Source organism: Dipteris shenzhenensis, chromosome 5, assembly GCF_047967505.1.
Source record: "Dipteris shenzhenensis isolate YYH24624 ecotype China chromosome 5, Dip_SZ_1.0, whole genome shotgun sequence".
Taxonomy (NCBI): Eukaryota; Viridiplantae; Streptophyta; class Polypodiopsida; order Gleicheniales; family Dipteridaceae; genus Dipteris; species Dipteris shenzhenensis.
The window spans coordinates 3,840,043-3,861,270 of NC_141600.1; the positions used below are offsets into that span (position 1 = coordinate 3,840,043).

The window sequence follows — 21,228 nt, forward strand, 5'->3', positions numbered from 1 at the left end:
GGCATTCCACCACCTTCCACCCCTTTGGTAGACTCTTGCACCACTTGTTCCTCAAAGGTGCCTTTTTTGCTATTCCCCTATGGGTTTTCTTTCCCTAGCTCCTTGGAGGTGCCCTTGTTGTTGTTCCCCTCTAGGTTTTCTTCCTTCTCTGGCTCCTCGGAGGTGCTCTTGCTAGTGTTCCCTTCCATGTTTTGTTTTTGGTTTATTGTTTGGAAGTGCCCTCACCGTTGTTCTCCTCCAGGATCTTTTCTAGTGTCTCCTCTCCAGCATCCTAATCAATCTACTCTTCCTATGCCTTCTCCTTGGCACCTTTGTCAGTTTCTTCCTACTCCTTGTCACCCTTGTTGCTTGGCTCCTATTCCATGTCATCTTGTCCTTGTTCATCCCCTTCCGAGTGCTCATCATTCTCGATGGGCCTACTCCACCTGGTGCTAGAAATGTGTTGGGCCGCAAAACTCTCCCCGTTGTAAGATGGTGATGTAGCATGTAGGGTGTGGTCTAAACTTGCAAGGCATTTAGCTCTTGCTCATTGCCTTTAGTTGGGACTCGAACGCCTTTTCAAAGATAGTGAACCAGTCCATTGCTAAGTCACCCTCTAGTGTTGCTACCATCCAAGCCACATACTACTGTGGGACATAGCCCATGCTCTTATTTAGCCGGATGAGATAGGTCAAGAACCTACATGCTGTTCTCAGGTTTTCATCGATGCCTTGTTGATGAGATAGTCTTGTGAGGACGAATAGCTACCTGCATCGAAGTACACATCACACCTTGGGGTACCGATGAGCTTTTTGAGATTTGGGTGCACTTTGTACTTGAAGACTTTCTCCAGCAATTGGGAGCTAAGGCAGACATGGATATCATCGATCATGACATCTTGAAAGTCATACATGCGCATGTCCCTGGGCTTAGATACATGCATGGGGAGTAATACTAATGGTCGGAGACTTGGAAAAAGCATTGAAGCTTGAATAATTTGTTAAGGAGCCCCTAAGGTGCTAATTGTGAGATTAGGGGACTAAACGAATTACGAGAGCCATGTAGTCTAAGACTTGATAGCATGAAGACCTCATTTGGAGCATGGAGATGACAAGTCACAGAGAGAGGGGAATATATTTGAAGGTGCCTAGCTTTTCGTAGAAGATGCCCATTGATGTTGATAGCTTCGTCGTTGAGTGGGTCACCCAGTAGTTGATAGCAGCCAAGGGGGAAGGGATGTTGTTGTTGGAAAGATCCACTACAAAGTGAAGTGTACAATTTCTCTTGTTCAAATAGTTGACTTGCTTGCTAGCACAAAATAGCATCGAGATCATAGGTGCTATATTTGAAAACCAAACATACGAGGCAATGCACATAGTCTGAGTGTACAAATTGCCAAAAACACCCATCATGGAATTTTTGGCGAGTCTTTAAGAGATTCTCTTAGATCTCGACGACAACAAGCCAATTAGACTGCAATGCTAATAATTGGACCCACCACTAGTGAGTATGTACATTCCCATGAGATTTATAAATATAAAGCCACGTAGTGAACATAAAATCGTGGTTAGTGTGGATGGATAAATTGGCATTGTTGTAGCTTGATAGCATGAGATTTGTTGTAGAGTACCATAAAAATGCACATTCAAAAACTAACCCTAATGAAAAATTTCACCTTGTTCTAGAAGGCTCTTCTGGGTTGTAGATAGATAGGGTTTAGGGAGGACGGACAGAAACTGGCAGCTCGGCAGCCTCAGCTCGTCTCGTCTCCGTTGTAGGTCTACCTTCCCTCTTTCCTCTATCCTCTGTATCGCGCCTCTCTATCATGCTATCGCTGTTTCTTTTGTTATTTGTATGCGTTATACGAGTGTACGCCTTGTTCTTCTTTGCTCCTCGAATGCCTTTCCACAATGACAGACTTTTATCTTTCACCGAAGCTTTAGGTAGAGGTTTTCAACAGTTGTTAGAGGCTTCAGTCGTAATACTTCTAAGTGCACCTTTTGCGTTTGACTCAACTTTCTTTGACATGAAGCTCTTCAGGTTTGCAGCCAGAGCTGGAAGGCTTCAGTGAATGCTTGAATATTTACCTTATACCCCTCAACTCGCATGAGGAAGTGTACATGCTTCTTTGAGAGGCGACGGATTGTGGTATTGTTCTTATTGGGTTCCGTAGTCAGTTGTGTCAGAGCTAATGCGCGCAAACACGGGAACTGGCTACGAAACCATGAAATTCGATGTTCTTGGACGTATCGTGAAGTTATGGACGTTTGTTGAGTTTTTAGCAGAGTCATTGCCAAAGACCGGAGGTTTCGACTGCAATTAGTCTTATTGTTCTGGGAGGTTAATGGTTTACTTTTCTTGGGCGGGTCTAACGGGTGGAATTTGTTAGGGAGTGCTCAAACCTTCTCGTTTCTTATTTTTGCATCCTGTTTGCCTCTCCCCCTCTTTTCTTCTTTCCGCCCTTTCGTTCTTTCTTTGTTTCATAACGATTTTAATTGTATTCTTGTGAAGTTCATACATATGTTGATGCGAAGTTTTGAATCTTGACATGACTTTTTGATTTTGATGGCCGAAATCTAAAAATCTTGGCGAGGCACAACTGTCATACATTGTTGGTTGAACTTTCTTGTAGAGATAAGTAGTATTTCCAAGGCGCTGCATCTTTAGAAAACTTTTGTATTTCTGCTTAACAATTGATTTTGTTCAAGACTTGTTACTCTAGTCAGTCGTTTTATAGAGGATTAATCTGTTAAGATCTTCCAAAACTCATTCGATATAGAGGAGTGGACATGTTGCCAAAAGCTGGATTTGTCATCAAGGTTTCACATTTATCGCTGGTAAAACTGCTCAAGACTATTCATAGCCCGTCATGTGAAGTCCTTGAGCTGCATTGTTATATTGCCCGCCCTCCGCTTACAGTCTTCAGATTTGAAGTGAGGCTGTAGGAAGTCAATATAGGAAAGTCCAACTTGTCCAGTTTCTGGCCTTTATCTTTCCCATGGTAAGAGAAACAGAGACTGGTAAGAGAAACAGAGACAGAACGGTGGTTAGAGAGACATAACAGGGTTGTTAGAGAGACATAATGGTGGTTAGAAAGGTCCAAACTGCCCAAAGTTTCCCATGTTGCTCTCCAGTCTGGGAAACACACACCGAGAAAACTAGAGAGCAGTTGAGAAAATTGCAAGGGCAAAATCTACATCCTTAATGGCATGATGTCGTGAAGCCAATGATTGTGCCTGGCAAGTGTCAGAACTTCAGCTGATCCATTTGTGAGGCTGCTGAGAAAGGCCAGGACTGGTGTGGTGGTGTCGGTGCCCCATTTTGACAACCTCGATTACTAACTGTACAATCGGTGGCTATTGTGCTTACCTGATGTACTTCATGAAATCTGTGGGAGTGCAGGTGCTGCTACTGCAGTTGGCAATTCAGATATATGCCTCTTTCAGCCATGGTAGAAGATTAAACACATCGTGAGTGATAACCCATCGTTCAGGAAGCCTTAAGAGCATAACATCCGTGTGCAATTTTAGTGGTGCATTGTGCTATCAGCTAACACTGTAAGATTTGCTGCCTGTAATTGTGTGGAGAGGGATTGAAAGAGAGTAATCTGGGCATCACAAGCAGTATTAGAGTTCGCAAAGAGAGTACTGCTGCTTTTGATAAGCTTTTGACTTGAGTCTAGCCTTCATCATGACCGAGTTGCTAGCCCTTGACTCAAGGGCTTTTTATACACTCAGGCTTATGTATGCTTGAAATTGTGTTTATATACTGTTTCTGCTTCTGTCGTTAGACATGAAATGTGTTCATGCAGAGTAGGAAATTTCACTGACTGCCTTCTGGTCATGCAGGGCAGGCATTTGAAGATCTTCCATAATATCTGAGGGCTAGTTTTCTTGTCTTCGGCATTTCTTCCAAGATGCGGCTTACAGCTGAACTTTGCCCTGTTCTGGACCGAACTGCAAAAAGTGTCCTTTTGAGATTGTCAACAAGCTTCCTCTCTTCAGATGGGGGGCTAATGTTTAGAAGGAACTTTGCTTCATACGGTAGGCAGAATGTTAGTCCTTTGGTGAGAAAGGTGTCTTGCGTTAACTCCAATAAGTACGAGCGAAATGTTCCTGATGAGCGTCAGGCACCAACTCCTCAGACACGGCCCAACAGGACCTATTCAGTAAGTAATGGTTTTGAGAACTGGTAACCAAAAGGCAAACTTCCAAAAATGCTGCTTCCATATGTATATAGCCACTGACAAGATCTCCAATTTAATGGTTTTGAACAATTGGAAGTTTTGCCGTGGCTGTGCACTGCTTTGGAGGCAGCAGTTTTGGTGGTTTTCCTTTTGGTTACTAATTAGATCAAGATGCTGCATAAATTAGAGGCTGACTGATTCGATTGTATTGAACTCGTGGTGAAGGGAAGGGCAGGGGATGAAGGGTATACCGTTCCTGATCGATCTTACGACACAGTACCAAGAAGACCTCCTGATTTGGAAGCAAGGATGCGTATGAAGGCTTATAGAAGAGAAGCACTCTCGCAAAGGCGACTTGCTGAACAAGAGGAGGATGTTGATGTTGACTTTTCCAAGCTGCTTCAAAAGGGGGCACCAAGAACTATGCAAGGTATTATCAGGGAGGTGATGACTGTGGGCTTCTTTGTGACATTGCCGAAGGGCAGGAAGGAAGGTTTCCTCCCAGGGACAGACCTAGGCCTTACAGGTGGTGAGGCTTCTCTAAAGCAAGTCTGGAAGGAAGGACAAGAGATAACTGTTCGAATCATACCTAAGAATGATGGGGCGGCTCGTGAATTACTCACTGTATTACCAGACAAAGATGAGGCACCAGATGGGACAAAATTACCGTCTGCAGGTGGCACAAATTTAAAGAATTGAGAGAGTAGTGGTTGGGATTAGTATGCAAGGATTGTACTGGTTGGTCTTGTGTCTCATGAACTAGTGAAGGAGATAAGCTAATAATCGTAGGTCCTGTGTGGTTTATCAGCCCTTACGTGTGTGTGCGCTCATGTGCGCAGAAAATGTGTGTTGCGTTGGAATCATTTTGGTACGTCCTTTGTAATTCAGCTATTACTCTAGAGAGATTATATGCAACACCTTAAACAGGCTATTTGTGATAAATTTCTGGTCTAGAAATGTGTGTTTTCATGATCAAGTAAAATAAGGCTGCTTGGAATCCATCTGGTACATTAATGGCTTTTGTAATTCAGCCGAATAAGCTACTTCTGTAACCAGCTATAACTCAACTGATTGTATGCAATATGTTTTTAATCAATATGCTACTTGTGATGAAACTCTAGTCTTGAATTGTGTGCTATGTATGTGTTCTTGAAATTTGTGCTGTGCGTTCTCTCCCAGACATTGATGGTAGTGTGCTAATGGATTTATATTGTGCTGTGCGTATTTGTCTCCCAGACATTGATGGTAGTGTGCTAATGGATTTATACAGACTAGTGTGGCAACCAGTGGCACAGCTATGGTGGAAAACGAGGGAAAGAAGCATTCTTGGGTAGTGGTGCAAAGGGGGAGGAGGCGATAAGCCAGCTCATCTGTTCAGCATAGTGAAATATGACATAAGAAACCAGCAAAGACTAGGGCAAGTGTTTGAGCAAGTGTTTGGATAAGACTCAGGCAAAAATTCTGTAATTGTATGCTGGTTCTAAGCTAAGTGAGAGAAGTTTTCCCCAGCTTGTTTCTACATGCAGGATTAAAGGTTTTCCCAGCTTGTTTCTACATGCAGAATTAAAAGTCAACTTTGTTTCACTGCACAATTCAAGGCCAAAGTTAGACCACAGGGGAGATGCCTTTAGACTATTCAGAGAATAGACATCATTGCATAGATTGACTGATTTTGACAAACTTTATTGCATAGAAAACATGCATCAAGATGGAAGTCCGAATTTAGGATTGAAATTAATATGTTTAACCTGCATTGACTTGGCCCTATCATATCACTTGCTATGAATTGTGGAAGGGAAAACTGGTATTCCAAAGGAGGAGATCTAAAGTCGTCTACTCATACCAAGTATTGGCATTAGATGTACTAAATACTCTTGCAACGACCTAAATTTGAGCAAGCTTCCATAGATTTGGTGATGTCAAAGAGATCATCACATTGAGAGCTAATGGAGAGTATCCCAAACTTGGGAGAAAAAGGCTAGAGATAAAAATTAAGAGTTTTCTTATTGCGGTTATAGATTAATCACCTCTTAAACCTCATGCACATCTTCCATAATGAAGGATCCATAATTCAAGAGCATAAAGATACGAAGGAGGCAAGACATGACTTGAGAAAAATGGACAAGATGAGGGATTTAGTGGCCACAAAGCAATGGTAATAGAGTTTTTCTTTTAAAGAGAACATGGGTCCTCATAGAGAGGGAGGAGGAAATGGTCAAGAGTGGCATTGCATCTTCTAAAACATTGACAAGGTAGGCACATACATTGTCTAAATGGAGCTTTCAATAGGGACAATAAGCTTAGTGGTCTCAAGCCTCATGATTGGCACAAGCTCTTATAGGTGTGATTCTCTTTCTATTTGATACTTGGTGATGTCAACTCCCTAAACCTAAATCATGTCTCCCTCAAGAAGTTTAACTTATCATTGTACTACACTCATGTACATATAGTTCATCCTTAAAATTGTGATGAAATGATGCTTCATAGAAGACATTAAAGAATCCATCTATAAGATTATTGGCCTTGTGAGGTATGCTTACTATGTAGCATCCAAAATCATTCTTGTGAAATCATACACCTAATTTGTAATTGCTGCAATCTTATTTGGTATGTGTTGATGGATGGCGGCTTTAAAAAGATCTCTTTATCGAGCATAAAAAAGGTTAGGTGGACTCCACCAATAGCCATTTCATGAACAATCCATAGTCATTGGATGTTTTTCTCAAAAGGTTTATGAAAACATTCAAGATTTATGGGGTCGAAAGCAAGGCTTGAGGAAAGCGTGGTAGATGGTTGGTTGGTGCATAGATTAGTTGGTATACACCACATAATTTCTTGTGTGCATGGATCCCAATATGCCACTCCTTTGGCATAGCAAGGATGATGATTGTGTGGTGGGTGAAGTTGCTCAAGGAAAAAGGATTACAGAAAAATGAGTGAATTATTTGAGGGACAAAGTTTATAAGTTTTGTATCCTAAATAGTAGTGACGTGCAAAAGTAGATTTAGAGATATGAAGAGGCCAGAATAGGGAAAGCAACTTTGTAAGGAGTAAATTTTGATAGTGATACCTTGCTTCTTTCCCCAAAGACATATCACATCATTAACTACAAGAATATCTTCGTCGGGACCAGGGCAACAAGGAGAAAGAAGTGAGCATGATGGGAGTTCACAAGGGGATGTGCTCTACATGTAATGGTCTTATTACTTTAGCATGTACTTGTAATTTCTTTAAGGATCATGACCACAACCACTATAATGTGAGTCCTCACTGCTTCACTGCTTTTTCATCGTAGTATAAGAAGTATAATGGTTTGTAGTCATATGGGTGATAGTTTTGTGTCGAAAATTGATTTTGGCCACAATCATGGCTAACTTCATATATGATAGTCAAAGGAGCAATCTTGTTTCGTCATAGCTAGATTATTGTGGGACCATACAAGCTATATTTGAGATTGGATTTAGACAATTTAGTATTTTCCTTTTATGTAAAATGGTCGAGTTATTGGCAATGGTCCCAATGCTACACTAATGAAAGATGGAGGTAGCTTTTTTGCCTTATCTCTTAATTAATAATGGTATTTTCATGTTGAACATAATTGTTTTTCACCTAAATCATCATGATACAAGATGGTGGTGTGTGGCCCAATTTGTTGCCCAAAAGACGACATTGCTCCCAAACGATGCATCAATTCATTGGAGAAGATGGTGGAGATTGTGATTCATAGTCTGTTAAGGAACCACGTATAGTACATCTTCTAGTGCTTCTACAACATCATCATCATGACCATCACCTCACCATCAATGAATCAGACTTTAGCTACTGTAGATCCTATTAAAATAGAGATTCAGGGATAGAGCTAGGGACATAGGAGAGCTAGGTATAGAGTTAGAGACTTATTTGGACTGATGAGAATTGGTTGGAGACGGTTTTCTCCTTTTCCCTAATTGATTTCTTAATTTCCTCATGAATATATGAAGGTATTTCAACCCAATCTTAGTGTGGAATCGCTCACTATTTTTAGCTTCAAATGACAAAAAATCAAGAGCATATTCTTTAATCTTTTTAAAACTACTTTCTATAAAATATTGAGCTTGCAATGATGATATAACAATTAGTATATACGCCAAATTTGTGATTGGTATGTGCCATAAGATCTATCCAACATCGAAAAGGGTCAAGCAATGAACCTCTTTGAAGCCCTTCAAAATTCCCTAATCAAGCATTCTCATTGATCTCCATATCCAAACCATGTTTGAGTTACAAAAGCCTCTTCCATGTTTTGAAGGCCCCATTAGTCTCTCCAAAGCACCATTGTACAAAGATTAGGATGCCTATGAATCAAAACAAAGGTGTTAATGAAGCAAAAAAGGCTTGTTATTCAAGCCATCTTAATATAGTTCTAAGGGAGCTTTTAAAAATGTGTTTCAAGGCAATTTTCCTAAGTACAAAAAAGAAGTTGAATGGGATAAAAGATCCTTGTAAGGACAATGTTTGACTAGGTAGGTACTCACCTATAGGAAATGAATTTTAGCAATCACCTTCATGACTTCTAAGACGATTCATTTACTTAAGTCATGTTCGAGTAGCCCATCTTTACAAAGGAATATCATAAATTTTTTAAAAAGAGAAGTTACAAATTTGTAAAGAAAACGGGCTCCTTTTAATCATGTTGTTTACCAAAGCAAGATGCTTTGCAAACTTTTAACGGCTAAGGGTTGAGTGTGCAAAGAGATGGCTGAGTGTGTGGGCTGAAAGAGCTCTAAGTGTTCACTGTGTGGGCTAGCACCACGTGCTCTTGGTGCTTCATCTGAGTTAGAGGAGGGATATGCTATCAGATATTGGAAATCAAGTCTCTCCAAGAACAAAAGGTAAAGAAGCATTTCCCCATTGTCATCTCCACCTCCATCCCCATCCCCATCCCCATCCCCATCCCCATCCCCATCTCAAACACACGGTGTCCTACCTCCCTTGGCACCCTTGCATAGGCAGCGTACCCTCTGTAACATACACAATACTCAAGCTTGGAGAAAAGAGCGCATGAAAACGGATGAGATAGATATAGGGAGAACACTGATCTTGTGTCATCACTATTTTGATGTCTTAATGTCTCCTGAATGATAGAGGATGATTAAAGCTATTGTAGTGGTTGACCCATGTGAGGGATGGACAGATTGGCCGACTAGTACCTACTCGGAGTCAGTCCATATACTCACATACGGTTTCACATAATCACATTACCTGAAACTTGACATTCATCAGTTCAGTGAGCAGACTTCAGAGTTGTTTAGAGGCATTGCCGATTGATCAGTGGGCAGATAGCACATGATTTGATTTCACACACAATGCCATCATTGTAAAGCCTATTCGGCTATTTCATGGCATTGTGCACATCATTTCAGCCTTATAAAGCCTCTTGGCTATTCTCGGCATCATTTGCCACAAGCCTTGTAATACAGATCGGATTTTATCTATTGTAGTTCTATCTTCACCCCATTTTCACAACACTTTGAGTACATTCCTTGCACCATGTCTATGACTAGAAACCTCAATCTAGAGGCATCTGCTAAGCTAGACAACTCCAATTATGGCACATGGAAATACGGAATGGAGACCATTCTTGTACTTGAGGAAAAATGGGACTATGTCAATGGATCTACACCTAGGCCATTGGATGATCTAGCCAGCAGTAGCTCTACTCCACCTATTGTCACTCACAGCACCAGTAACGAGATCTCCAGCTACACAAGCAATTTTCGTATCAGTAGCAGATCCTGCCATTGCCTGAGCATAAGCAGAATGGGATAAGAAAGATAAGTACACATATCATTTGATTCTACGAGTCCAAGAACACTTCCATGATTCTTACACTGAGAAACCAAATCAACCAGAGTTTTCGCAACAGCAGTGAAACCGGTCATGCTTATGTACTGTAGATAAAAGACTACAAAAATCAACTTGCAGCAGTAGGAGAGACCATGAATCCAACAGAAATGCTTCAAGTTGTCCTGAATGGACTAGGAGAGAGATATGAGAATCTAGTCTAGAGTATTGCCATCCAACCGCAAATTTCGACACTGGAAGAACTTTAGTCAATCCTACTTGGTGAAGAACTTAGGATGCAAGCCATTCAAGCATGTAAAGGTCATTCTAATGATCAGGCATTCACGCTTCAGATAGAAGCAGAGGCAGAGGCAGATCATTCCAGCAAAGTGGTAATCATCAGCAACAACAACAAGGTCATCATCAGCAAAGTCAGCAACATTAGAATCAACAAAGAGGAAATTATTCCAATCAAGGAAAATTCCAAGGACGAGGGAATGCATCCACCACCAACATGTCGGACATTTAGTGCAACTTTTGTCACAAGTTTGGACACTATGAAAGAGATTGCTACAAAAAGCAGTATGACCAAGGCGGTCAATCCAGCAATAATTGAGGGAATTTCTACGGAAGAGGAAATCATCGCGATGGACATTCTAGTCACATTCATTTTGCAAATGAACATGGGAATATGTTTCTTACAAATGAGGAAATACCAGAGCATGATGGGGCATAGGAGCCCACATTTGAAAAATGGAGGGAGAATGGAGTTGGACCAAAGAAGAGGAGGGGGCAGTCCTGCAAAAAGCTGAGAGGGGGTAAGAATTTGCCCAGAAGGGCCCACAGCCTCTTGTATGAATTGTAGGATTGTATGGGGTTGAGGGGGGGGGGAGATGGTTTGAGTGGTCCTTGGTGTGACAGGTGTAGTGAATAGGGACTTTTTATAGGTCTTCCCACCCTCCACCTCAACATGGCATTGCCACACAAAAAGGAGCACTCCCATTGGTACACCTCAAATACCTCACTAATCCATTGAAATTAAGAAACACTAATTGGGGGCCCTTTGGAGACCCCAATTCTCCCCTAATGTCACCCACAAGTGCATCACTTTGTGGTGTCAAAACTACCCCTAAAACAATTTTTCTATTGGCCAAACTTGATCATGCATTGACCCTCTATATTAAATTTTTAGCAGTTTTCCCAAGACTTATTACAACTGTCACATAACTCAACAAAAATATCCTTAGAAGGATGCTTATTTTCTTTTTTGTTGGTATCACTAATAAGATAGAACTAGAAATCTAGAAAATCCTTGACATAGGGTTTTTCTTTAAAAAGTGGATGCGCCCATGGAAGACCAACATCATGGACCCACAATGTCCAAGTGCATGCCACATAGGGTTTTTCTAAAAAAAGTGGATGCGCAGAATTATTTTGTGGACAAGACTTGGTAAAAATATTTTTCCAATAATTTCCTAGAGTCATACCAAGTATTGTCCCATTATGGGTCATGGAGCCATGGATTTAGCCTTACAATCTACTTTGGTCTACATGTGAGTACTTTTTCATTGCTTTCATTTCCTTTCCATTTTATTATGTTTGCTATCTTTCCTTTCTGTTCTTAGTGTTAGCTTGCTGCTCTCCCTACCACTATATTCCTTCAATAATTAGGATTCATTCAATAAGGCCCCTTGGCCACTTGATCCAAGTAAAGTTAGAAATTGATGCAGTGTTGGATAACCTTAATAGGGGCTCCTTTGTGATCTTTATAGGACCATGCAAAAACATCGACATACTCTTCGAGAAACATGTGACTATAGCCAAAAGGTACTTATGTTCCCAAACCCAACTTGCGATTTTTACCTACTTGAGTAGCTTCTCTGACCTAACATTGAGATATCACCAATGCATGCATGGACGAGGAATGCTTGATGGTCCGGAGGTGCTTCTACAACCAACTCTACAAAGCAGGGAAGTGTGGCTCTCACAATACACTACACACTGTGCACAGCACCAGGTGGTGGCCTTACAATGGCACAGTCCCATGAACACGTTGATGGCGTACACATACGAGCTGGCACGCATGGGTATGAGAGCACATGGTGTAATCTCGATGACAACAGTTAGTCGACACATGGAATCTTGCCCCCATTCTGTAGACTACGCTATCATGGAGATGGGGTACTCTCTGTGCCATGTGGCATGCTCGAGTGTTGTAATCGTATTGCCTATGGCCTCGAGACTATGGATGGTCCCATAATAAGGTCTTAGATTCTTTTCACCCATTGTAAGACCTCATGCGACTACATGATTTTTGCCCTCTAATGCGACATAAGAAACTTTAGACCTTTTGGGGTCCATTAGGTCCTTTATCCACCCCCTTGGAGCCTTAAATATATTATGGCCTCTAAAGTTTTTTTCAAAATCCTTAGCCAATCCTTTACTTTTTTTTTGAAAAATGAAAAAGGAAAAAAGCCTTACCAATCGTTTTTAATCATAATCTGGGGTGACCTTTTCTATAGCTCTTATCCTTTAATTAATTAAAAATAAAGAGAAAGTTTCCATTTTTCCTTAAAAAAGTGTTGCTGGGGGTAGTAATTTAATGACTTCAAAACAAAGGAAATGGAAATACTTCCTCCCCTTTAATGATGTCATGGAGGTTGCTCACCTTGGTGATTGGCATCCTCATTACTTACTTTGACTTGGCATTCTCTAATTGGCGATGCGTGTATTTATTTGCATATATGGAGGTAACTTGTGTGTGCATGGATTAAGGAATTTTCCAATCCATTTATTTTCCATGGATTAATCTTTTAACTTTTTTTGGACATCAATAACAAGTCCAACTATGCTATGACACTGGTCTTCCCTTTTGGTTTAGCCTAGGTTCTTAACTTAAGCTGGTTGGAGGCAGGTATCAGCGCTGCTAGTTGAAGTATAGTACAAAGGTTATATCATGGAAAATTTCTTTATAATCCTAAAAATATTCTCTTTTTAGGATTCAACCACATTTTTGTCTCTATTAATACCTTCTCTCATATATCATTTGATGTTAAAATGTTGTTCATATATTCCTGGACCTTCTTGAGGGGTTCTAATCTAAATCTTAAACACACACACAAATATTGCTATCATGGTTTGGTCACCTTGATTCCTTGAATATATGACTAACACTACATCTTATGGTTATTCTTTAGATGGCTCTATAGGGGCATACTCATCTTGTGGACCTAGGATATTCCTATTATCTTCCTATTCTTGTCAAGTGGTACAAGCTACTCTAGCCCTTATTGATAATAAGGAGATAGATACACAAAAAGATCATTGAGCATGACTTGGTGGCTAAGGAAGTAGGTAATAACACATTATTACATATTCTTGGCATTGAAGAATGGTCGTTGGTCCTTGATACAAGACAAAAGAGTAAATCAAAAGCCCATGCACTACTTTCTGAAATGGAAACTATGATCGATGAAATCAATGGGGCACGGCATCTCCCCTTGCCCTTAAGTTCCAACAGCACGCCTCACATGTTTGAAGGCACTTGCAGAGAGGTTGGACAGTATTGGTGTTAGAGATAGGGATTGCTTGCTATAGCCAACCCTTATGCAGTGCAATAAAGAAAGTCTTCAGATCTCACAACAAAAACTTTGAATGCCAACTCACATGCATGTTTTTATAGAGCGGAAACATTACAAATATGGAGAGAATACACACAGATAGTCAGCCAATCAAATCTCATAAATAGAAGTCATGTCCAAAGACAAAATATAGCCAAAACTGTGAAACACCATCAGCAAACATAGATTGAGGCAAGCCACGCCAAGAACAGGATCTGTTTTCTCATCCCTCTGCTGTAGGCTCCTCCTAGACCACCGTGTGTCCCCAATGGACTTCAGTAGCTGCTCTAGGTTGGCACTCTTGCAAAATCTTCTCACAAGTTTGCTGCAGGCGAAGCTCCCTCCATTGCACCTGATGTCAATGTGCATCATCATGAAGAAACGCTTCCTAGAATTGAAAAGGCTCTATCTTCTACCATTATACCAGAAGTCTCTACAGAACTTCCTTGGTTCAAAAAAATTACTTTTGTTCATCTGAGCAAGAAACATTGGATACTTTCTCCAACTTACTTACTACTTCAGTAGAACAGGAAGTGAACGATAATCTCACCATGCCACAAGGATCATCATGCACTCCTACATTGCCTGCTTGGGAGGTGGAATTTGATGTGTCTCAAGACACTAATCAAAACAAGATATAGACTCTTAATAATTTGAATCTATTAGCACCTTTGAGCATAGATATCTTAAAATTTTGGGGTTCACTATTTAATGTGGATGTGGACAAATGCAACCAGCTCTCAAAGGAGTCTCATTAACAACTTTCGAAAAAGTAAGCATTCCTTATGCACATGGACTATCTAAAATGGATGCTAGGAAGTGTTCTAACTCTAAAATACTTTTACTTGTTCGAGAAGGCTTTAACTCTAGTACAGAAATGGCTGCAAATTATCGAAAGGGCTGTAAATTACGAATCCTTGTGGTAGAATCAGTTATGACCATTCCTCAGGTGTGCCTGTGTTGCTGACAAATGTGGTGGCTCTCTCATTTGGGCAGACCTTGTTATCTGGTATATGGTGAATCACTTGGATTTCTTTTACCTGGATATGAGTTTAGCAGTATCCTTTACTGCATTCCTCATATGGCTGAATGGACTGGCAAAGCCATAGTTGAAACTCTTATCACTTTTATCTTTGTGAGAGAGTTTATGATTCAAGGGGTCATGGAATATGTAGAAAATCCAAAGGCCAAACTTTTTTCTTCAATGGATAGTGAGCAAGGACTCAGTATGATTGAAAAATTAATCAAACCCCCTTCCTTTTGAAGAGAAAGTGCCAACCTTATAAAGCCAAAATATGGTGGGAGAGGCAATGTAAGAGGCAATTAGGTCCCTTTTTGGGGTGGGGCCAAATCTAGAAGAAGTTTCACAAGAGAGGGATGCCATAATAGTGGCTATGGATCTACTTTTCCTCACCAAGACATTGTGGATGTATCCACACCACCCTCTAATACCCCTAGCAGTGTGGTTCTGATAATTGGGGATAGTACTCCGGCTTCAAGCTCTAGCTCCAAGAAGGGCAAAAGGCCTATGACCTACAATAAAAATAATGCTCCTACCTTGGCAAAAAAACTCAAATGGTCTTTGGTGTGACACAGGTTCTAGATCTTTGATGGAGTCTTATGGAAGATTGGTTTTGGTAAAAAATTCTCTTAATAAATAAAGCAATGGCATCTTGCATCTTTATTACTCCTCTCGAGTCTTAGAGAGGATACCTCTTAGGGATAATCTACTATCTTGCTTTAATAAATTCTATCCTAGTTCAACTATTATACTTTCCAATGTCATTTTTGGATGGAAGTATGATAAACCAATAAGTTGGATACTTCTTAACTCAAAATAAGTATTCCATACTTTTTCATGGGAAAAGGAGGAAGACAAGTGTAAATTCTCTACTTTTAAATGATTTAAAATGTTTACTATGGAAGTGATCATTGTTCAAACATTAGATATTAAAATCTTTTGAAGTAAAATTATTTGACAAACGCTTTACAAGGGCTTCAATCACATCCCTTGTAAACCTTTCTTTTTTCTCTAGCCCTTAAGTCCCTCAGTAATTTTTGGATAGATTTATTGGCAAAATGCAACTTGGTCAATAAACAATCAGCTATGTCATCTTTCTTAAAGGACTGCATTGACCAATGTAAAACTTTCAATACTAGAAAATTCATAAAATATGAAATTTGGTTAGGCAACAAGGATGTTTTGGATAAAATCGAATAAATAAAATCATATTTGTACATTCAAGATCAAAAAAATGCTCTAATACTATGGTATTCGAATGCATTCACTAGATAGGTGATATGGCTGGCCTTAGACTTAATGGGTTGGACTTCTACCCATGCATGGATGGAAATACATGGACCATCCTGAAACAAGTTGCCTCTAATCTCTTTAATGATTTAATTCACCTTCAATATACCTTTCTTGGGTTCAATATTTAAGCCACACAAGGGATCTCATAGATGGATTACTAATGCTCGTAACTGCATCTATTATTCCCTTTCCAAACTTCTTATGAGAGTTTATACACTTGTATTGAATGTTTTGATGGAATGGGAACATAACAAAACCTTGATCACTAAAAACTTTTTTAAAGGTGGATACGTCATTATTATGGATAGTCAACTCTATATTTGAGGTTTCACTTACTACCAACAAAAATCAACTCTATCTTTTGTGCAGACATAGCTAAATGCTATGAATCTTTACCTCTACATGGGGAGAATGGATTAGTTACCATACTTACTAGTAGTTACTCTAACCTTTAAGCAAAAATCCATGCATTCCTTCATCTTGACACATTTTAATGAGTCAAAAGGGACATGGGGGAAAACCCTAAATAGTCTAAATCTATGACAAATACACAAGGTCCCATTTGCAAAGACCAAGATAAATTAATCTTTTTACTAACATGGCTTATCACTCATTGTTTTGTACAATGTGGTGATAAAGTTTGGAAATATGTTAAAGGGATTCCAATGGGTTTTTTGTGCTCCCTGTCATGGTGCAATTTATATTTCTTTTGGTATGACTATTCTTTCATTTTAAGGATCGTGAGACTTGGAAGAATCGAATTGTTACCACTTAAAATACCCGAACTGGTTGAACTCCTTGAAGGTTTGATATCATATGAAGAACTTTATTGGGTTGCAGAGAATGGTAGGCACTTCCCATATTAGCATGTCTACCATCACTCCATTTATGGTGTGACACCCACCATGGGATAAGGGTGGGTACACACACACACACACATACTCACAAACACATACACACACACATACACACACACACACACGCACGCACACGCACGCACACATGCATGCATGAACATACTCATGCACGCACATACACATGCACATGCACGCATGCACGTGCACACACACACCTTCTTGAAAATTATTGTCAGGAATGGATGGGTTTTTTTCCCATGTATAAAAAGGATTTTTCTTCAATACAACTAGTGTGAAACCCATGGCAAGCCATGGGCTATCTCGAACACTTTCTCCTCATCCACGGTCTTGAAGTCCTGTAGGAATGATTACTCGCATGATTATTACCAAACTTTGCAGAATGATTACTCGCATGATTATTACCAAACTTTGCTTTGCAAAATCGCTCATTGTCCAAGTTAGCCAAATGCATGATAGTCTTGCCCATCTCAACTGTCAATCCTTTACCTCCATTGTTAACTCCAATGTCAATGTAATGTTCTAGGAACATATTGCAAGCCCTTGCGAGACAAAACCTCCTTAAGTGCTTTCATTTTATTCATTAGGGCACTATATAGAAGAGTTCGGTTATTGAACTCTTGTTGATTAGTTCATCTTAGCTTGAATAGTCTTCAAGAAGGTTTTCAATTTCCTTTTCCTCTTTTCTTCACATATGTGGAGAAGCCCAACTACTACATCTAATTCAATTTCTATCCTAGACAACATGAGAGAGATGAACGTAATAAAAATTTGAGAAGATCTCCGTAGCCTCCATCCATTCCTAACGAAACAAATGAGAATGTGATGAATGACAATGAGAAGGGATCGGGCATGATGACAGTCGTACTTTAAGTATAAAATGCTCGCACTTTGATTTTTTTCTTCTTTCCACCTCGTGAGTCAGAATGAATGCCAAATCATAGAAACAAAGTCTGCAGTAGCAATCACAGACATCGATTATCAACTTTGCAACCGACCGACTACCGATTATGTTAGTGTATTTGAATCGGTAGTGATTTGGGAGCTTTTCCTTTTGCTCTAATGCAAAGAGACACGCCAAAGAAAATATACGACAAATGGTGATGGCCGTGAAACAAAAGCACAGCCAAAAATTTGAGGGTCGAGTAAGCAGCTTATGGTTCCAATGGCACCGATCTCCCCTGCATCAACCAAAATTCTCAATAATGGATCATGGAATGCCAACAAGTACGACGGCCACTGAAGATGATGCTTAGTGTATAGAGGCAAGGAAGAGGGAGCGAGGGCACTCACGGTGATAAGGGGATGGCAATCACGGTGGCAAGGGGATTCTCGGTGTAGCTCGAAGCATGAGTTCCCGCTCTAAGAAAATCGGCAGTTGGCAGCTGCTGCACCCCGCAGGAGACTGATTGAGGGGATGTGACGCTGAATTCACGATGAATGAAGAGAAGACCTCAACAGTCGCATACGACTTCAATATTTGAGAAGACGACCTCTTGGGATCCAACACAATTGCAGGCAAGTGTTGGGACTCACACTTCTCAGTGGAGACGCCAAGCTGAGGTGATGCAGCGCTGCCAAGGGTAGTCCATCCTTCTCGAGGATGGCTATAATACCTGGAGGCCTAAAGCTAAGATAAGAAAATGATGTGGATCTCGAAGGGGGAGCCTGGGATTCATGAGAGGCACTGTAGGTGCCAGAGCTTTGCCGAAAGGATTTTCGTCGATATTGGGGGAGGCTAAAGCGAAGATGCGATCGATGCTGAAGGATGTGTGCATGAAAATCGTTGCCGCTGCTTGAGTGCCGATGTTCTACAAAAATAACATGATTGAGAGCTCGAACTGAGGCCTGGCGATGAGGCATAGAGGTGAGCGAGGCTGGTTGGCTGTGCGATGGATTTGTTGGCGAGAAATGCGAAGCTTGATTGGCGAGGAAGAGGACACAATTGGCTGAGACGCGAGTTGGGAATAGAAGTAGAAGGCCCCATTGAAATTGTGTCGGATAGAGGCACACATTTTATCAATGAGGTAATCCAATAACTTTTGTCTGGCTTTATGGTAATCCATAGAAAAAGCACACCCTACTACCCCCAATGGAATGGACAGGCCAAATCCACCAACAAAATAATATACATTATCCTCATCATGGTAGTAGAACCACAGCATTCTGATTGGGCAGAGAAATTGAATGTAGCCTTATGGGCATACAGAATCACACTCAAGGTTAGTATAGGGAACACACCTTTTCAATTGGTGTATGGCCTTGATGCTGTGGTCCCACTAGAATTTGTAATACCAAGCCTATGCATCGCAGTACAGGAATGCATGGGAGACCATGAATCCTTGAAAGAAAGACTCTATCAATTGGAGAAGCATACAGAGACAAGACTAGTCGCCTACCATGACATGACAATAGAAAAATGCAGTAGAAAGGCATGGTTTGACAGAAATCTTAAAGCTAAAGACATCAAGGAAGATGGCTAGGCCCAACAAAAGAAGGCGTAGTTGATGAAGAACGTTCCTTAATCTTACGGCTCACATTGGCTAGATTAAATCCAAGGGCCCTAGTGCTTTCAATGGTCCTATCCGTTTAGTCTCCTTAATATATTATAGATAGGTTGAATGAGACATGACCTATATATTTATTCAAAGGTCTAACAACTCCAAAGGCAGCTAGTTGACCATAACTTGGTAATTACATGAAATTAACCCTTCAAAAAATTTCATAAAAGCATTAAAGTACCCCATAACATTCATGTCATATGCACATGACCTTTATTTGCCATAAAATCACTCAACCATTAAGGGTTGCTAATTGATCAATAGCATATAATTAACCCTTGCTTAAAAAATAAGAATGTATGCATGAGGGTTGTGGATATTTGAAATTAGCAAGTGACCCTTAATTTTATGGGCAAAGGAATATGAAAAGGCAAAGTGGCCCCTCATTTCTTGGGTGACCCTTCATTTATATGGATGAGTAACCTAACCCATCTAGAGACTCGCTCCGCTGGGTTGCAAAGTTACAATCATAGATTACCGTTAATAAAATTGAAGGTTTCATTTATAAATCTGAAACTTTGAGGAATTTTGAGAAAATTTGTGAAAAACATCTACATACATACCAACACACACACACACACACACATAAATATTCAAGAATTTTCAGTTGTACAATAATTAAAAAGCCTTTCATTAAACCAAACTTCTAAACACACACACACACACAACAACACTAAATTTGGTTAGAGACCCGCTCCGTTGGGTCACAAGGGGTGTGTGTGTGTTGAGATATAAATATAAAAATTGAAATATATACATATAAAAATTATATAATGTAAATAGATATATATAGATAAAAATATAAATATAGGTAAGTAATATATCTAAAATTATTATATACATAGCGTATATCATACATATATATATTAGAGAAAAGTATAAGTATAAATAAATCTAAATCTAAATTTTTTGTATACATAGCTTATAGCGTGTGTGTGTGTGTGCACGCATGCATGTGCACAAGTGTGTGTAGTTCACATGTGTGTATAGATTCATATTTATATAGCTATATGTATATAATGTATTTATCTATATGCCATTCTTGTGTTTTTCCATTTGTCAAGCTCGAGTTTTATCCTGTGCTTCTTGCCATGTCATTGCCCTTTGGATTGTTTATGGCCATGTCAGAGTGCGGTTTCACAACTAGCTCGTGTGCATAGTCAGTTGCCTTCTCTTTTATGCTAGCTCAGTTGTTGCACTCTTGGGTAGTGCACAGATTTCTTTTTGCCATTCTGGGGCTCTACTCACGCAGTAATGGCTAGCATTCATCATGCAAAGGTAATGTCTATGACAGTTTGTTGCTCTTCCTGTCTGCTATTCATGGCAATCTACTCTGCAATCATGTGTGCTCCAAGATTAATTCCTTCGAGTGCTAATTGGTGCTCATGTAGTGCTATTAGTCGTCTCAGGTCTATCTATCAATTGGCACTCCTACGGTGCTATTGGTCATTTCAAGTCTGTCTACCTAACTTGATTTTTATTTGTTGTCCCAATCCAACTTCTCCTATTCTGTCTCGACTCCACCTTCCAATGCCACATGGCCCATGTCCAGAACACCTCCCAGTACCATGTGGCATGCCTAGTAGCTCCTCTCCACTGCACCTCCCAATAACATGTGGCATGCCAAGCCGATCCCCCTCGAAACTCTTCCTTAAGGGAGTAGTTAGATAGATATGCATGCTGTCTGAGCTTATGTGTGTATGCATGTATATGTACATGGATGTGTATCTTTACGTGTTTAATTACCCACTATAACAAAAACATCAATTTACTTGTTTGTGGTCATATGCAACCAATGAAGTTAAATCCTTGTTCAAGCAACTATGCTAGGGCCAAAATCATCTCCCGCCCATTTGTGATCCCTTTTTTA

The 21,228-nt window shown here is 40.1% G+C and overlaps 1 protein-coding gene across 2 annotated transcripts; it reads left to right on the forward strand.

Annotated features, from left to right (window-relative positions):
- The first annotated feature begins 1,607 nt into the window (after nt 1–1,607).
- LOC147901519 (uncharacterized) lies at nt 1,608–5,107 on the forward strand. 2 transcript variants are annotated; one of them, XM_087374673.1, is made up of 3 exons: nt 1,608–1,753; nt 3,828–4,147; nt 4,391–5,107. In XM_087374673.1, exons 2-3 carry the CDS (start codon nt 3,896–3,898, stop codon nt 4,862–4,864), a joined length of 726 nt encoding a protein of 241 aa, XP_087230799.1. In that variant the 5' UTR covers nt 1,608–1,753; nt 3,828–3,895; the 3' UTR covers nt 4,865–5,107. The 2 variants fall into 2 exon arrangements, with proteins under 2 accessions (XP_087230799.1, XP_087230800.1); XM_087374674.1 differs by having other exon boundaries at nt 1,614–1,753; nt 3,833–4,147.
- The last annotated feature ends 16,121 nt before the right edge of the window (nt 5,108–21,228 follow it).

What these genes read in the sequence shown, in the direction of transcription:
- LOC147901519 (XM_087374673.1), top strand. Translation starts at nt 3,896, where the DNA reads ATGCGGCTTACAGCTGAACTTTGCCCTGTTCTGGACCGAACTGCAAAA. An exon ending in GGCCCAACAGGACCTATTCA is followed by an intron (nt 4,148 to 4,390) that starts GTAAGTAATGGT and finishes CTCGTGGTGAAG; the next exon opens with GGAAGGGCAGGGGATGAAGG.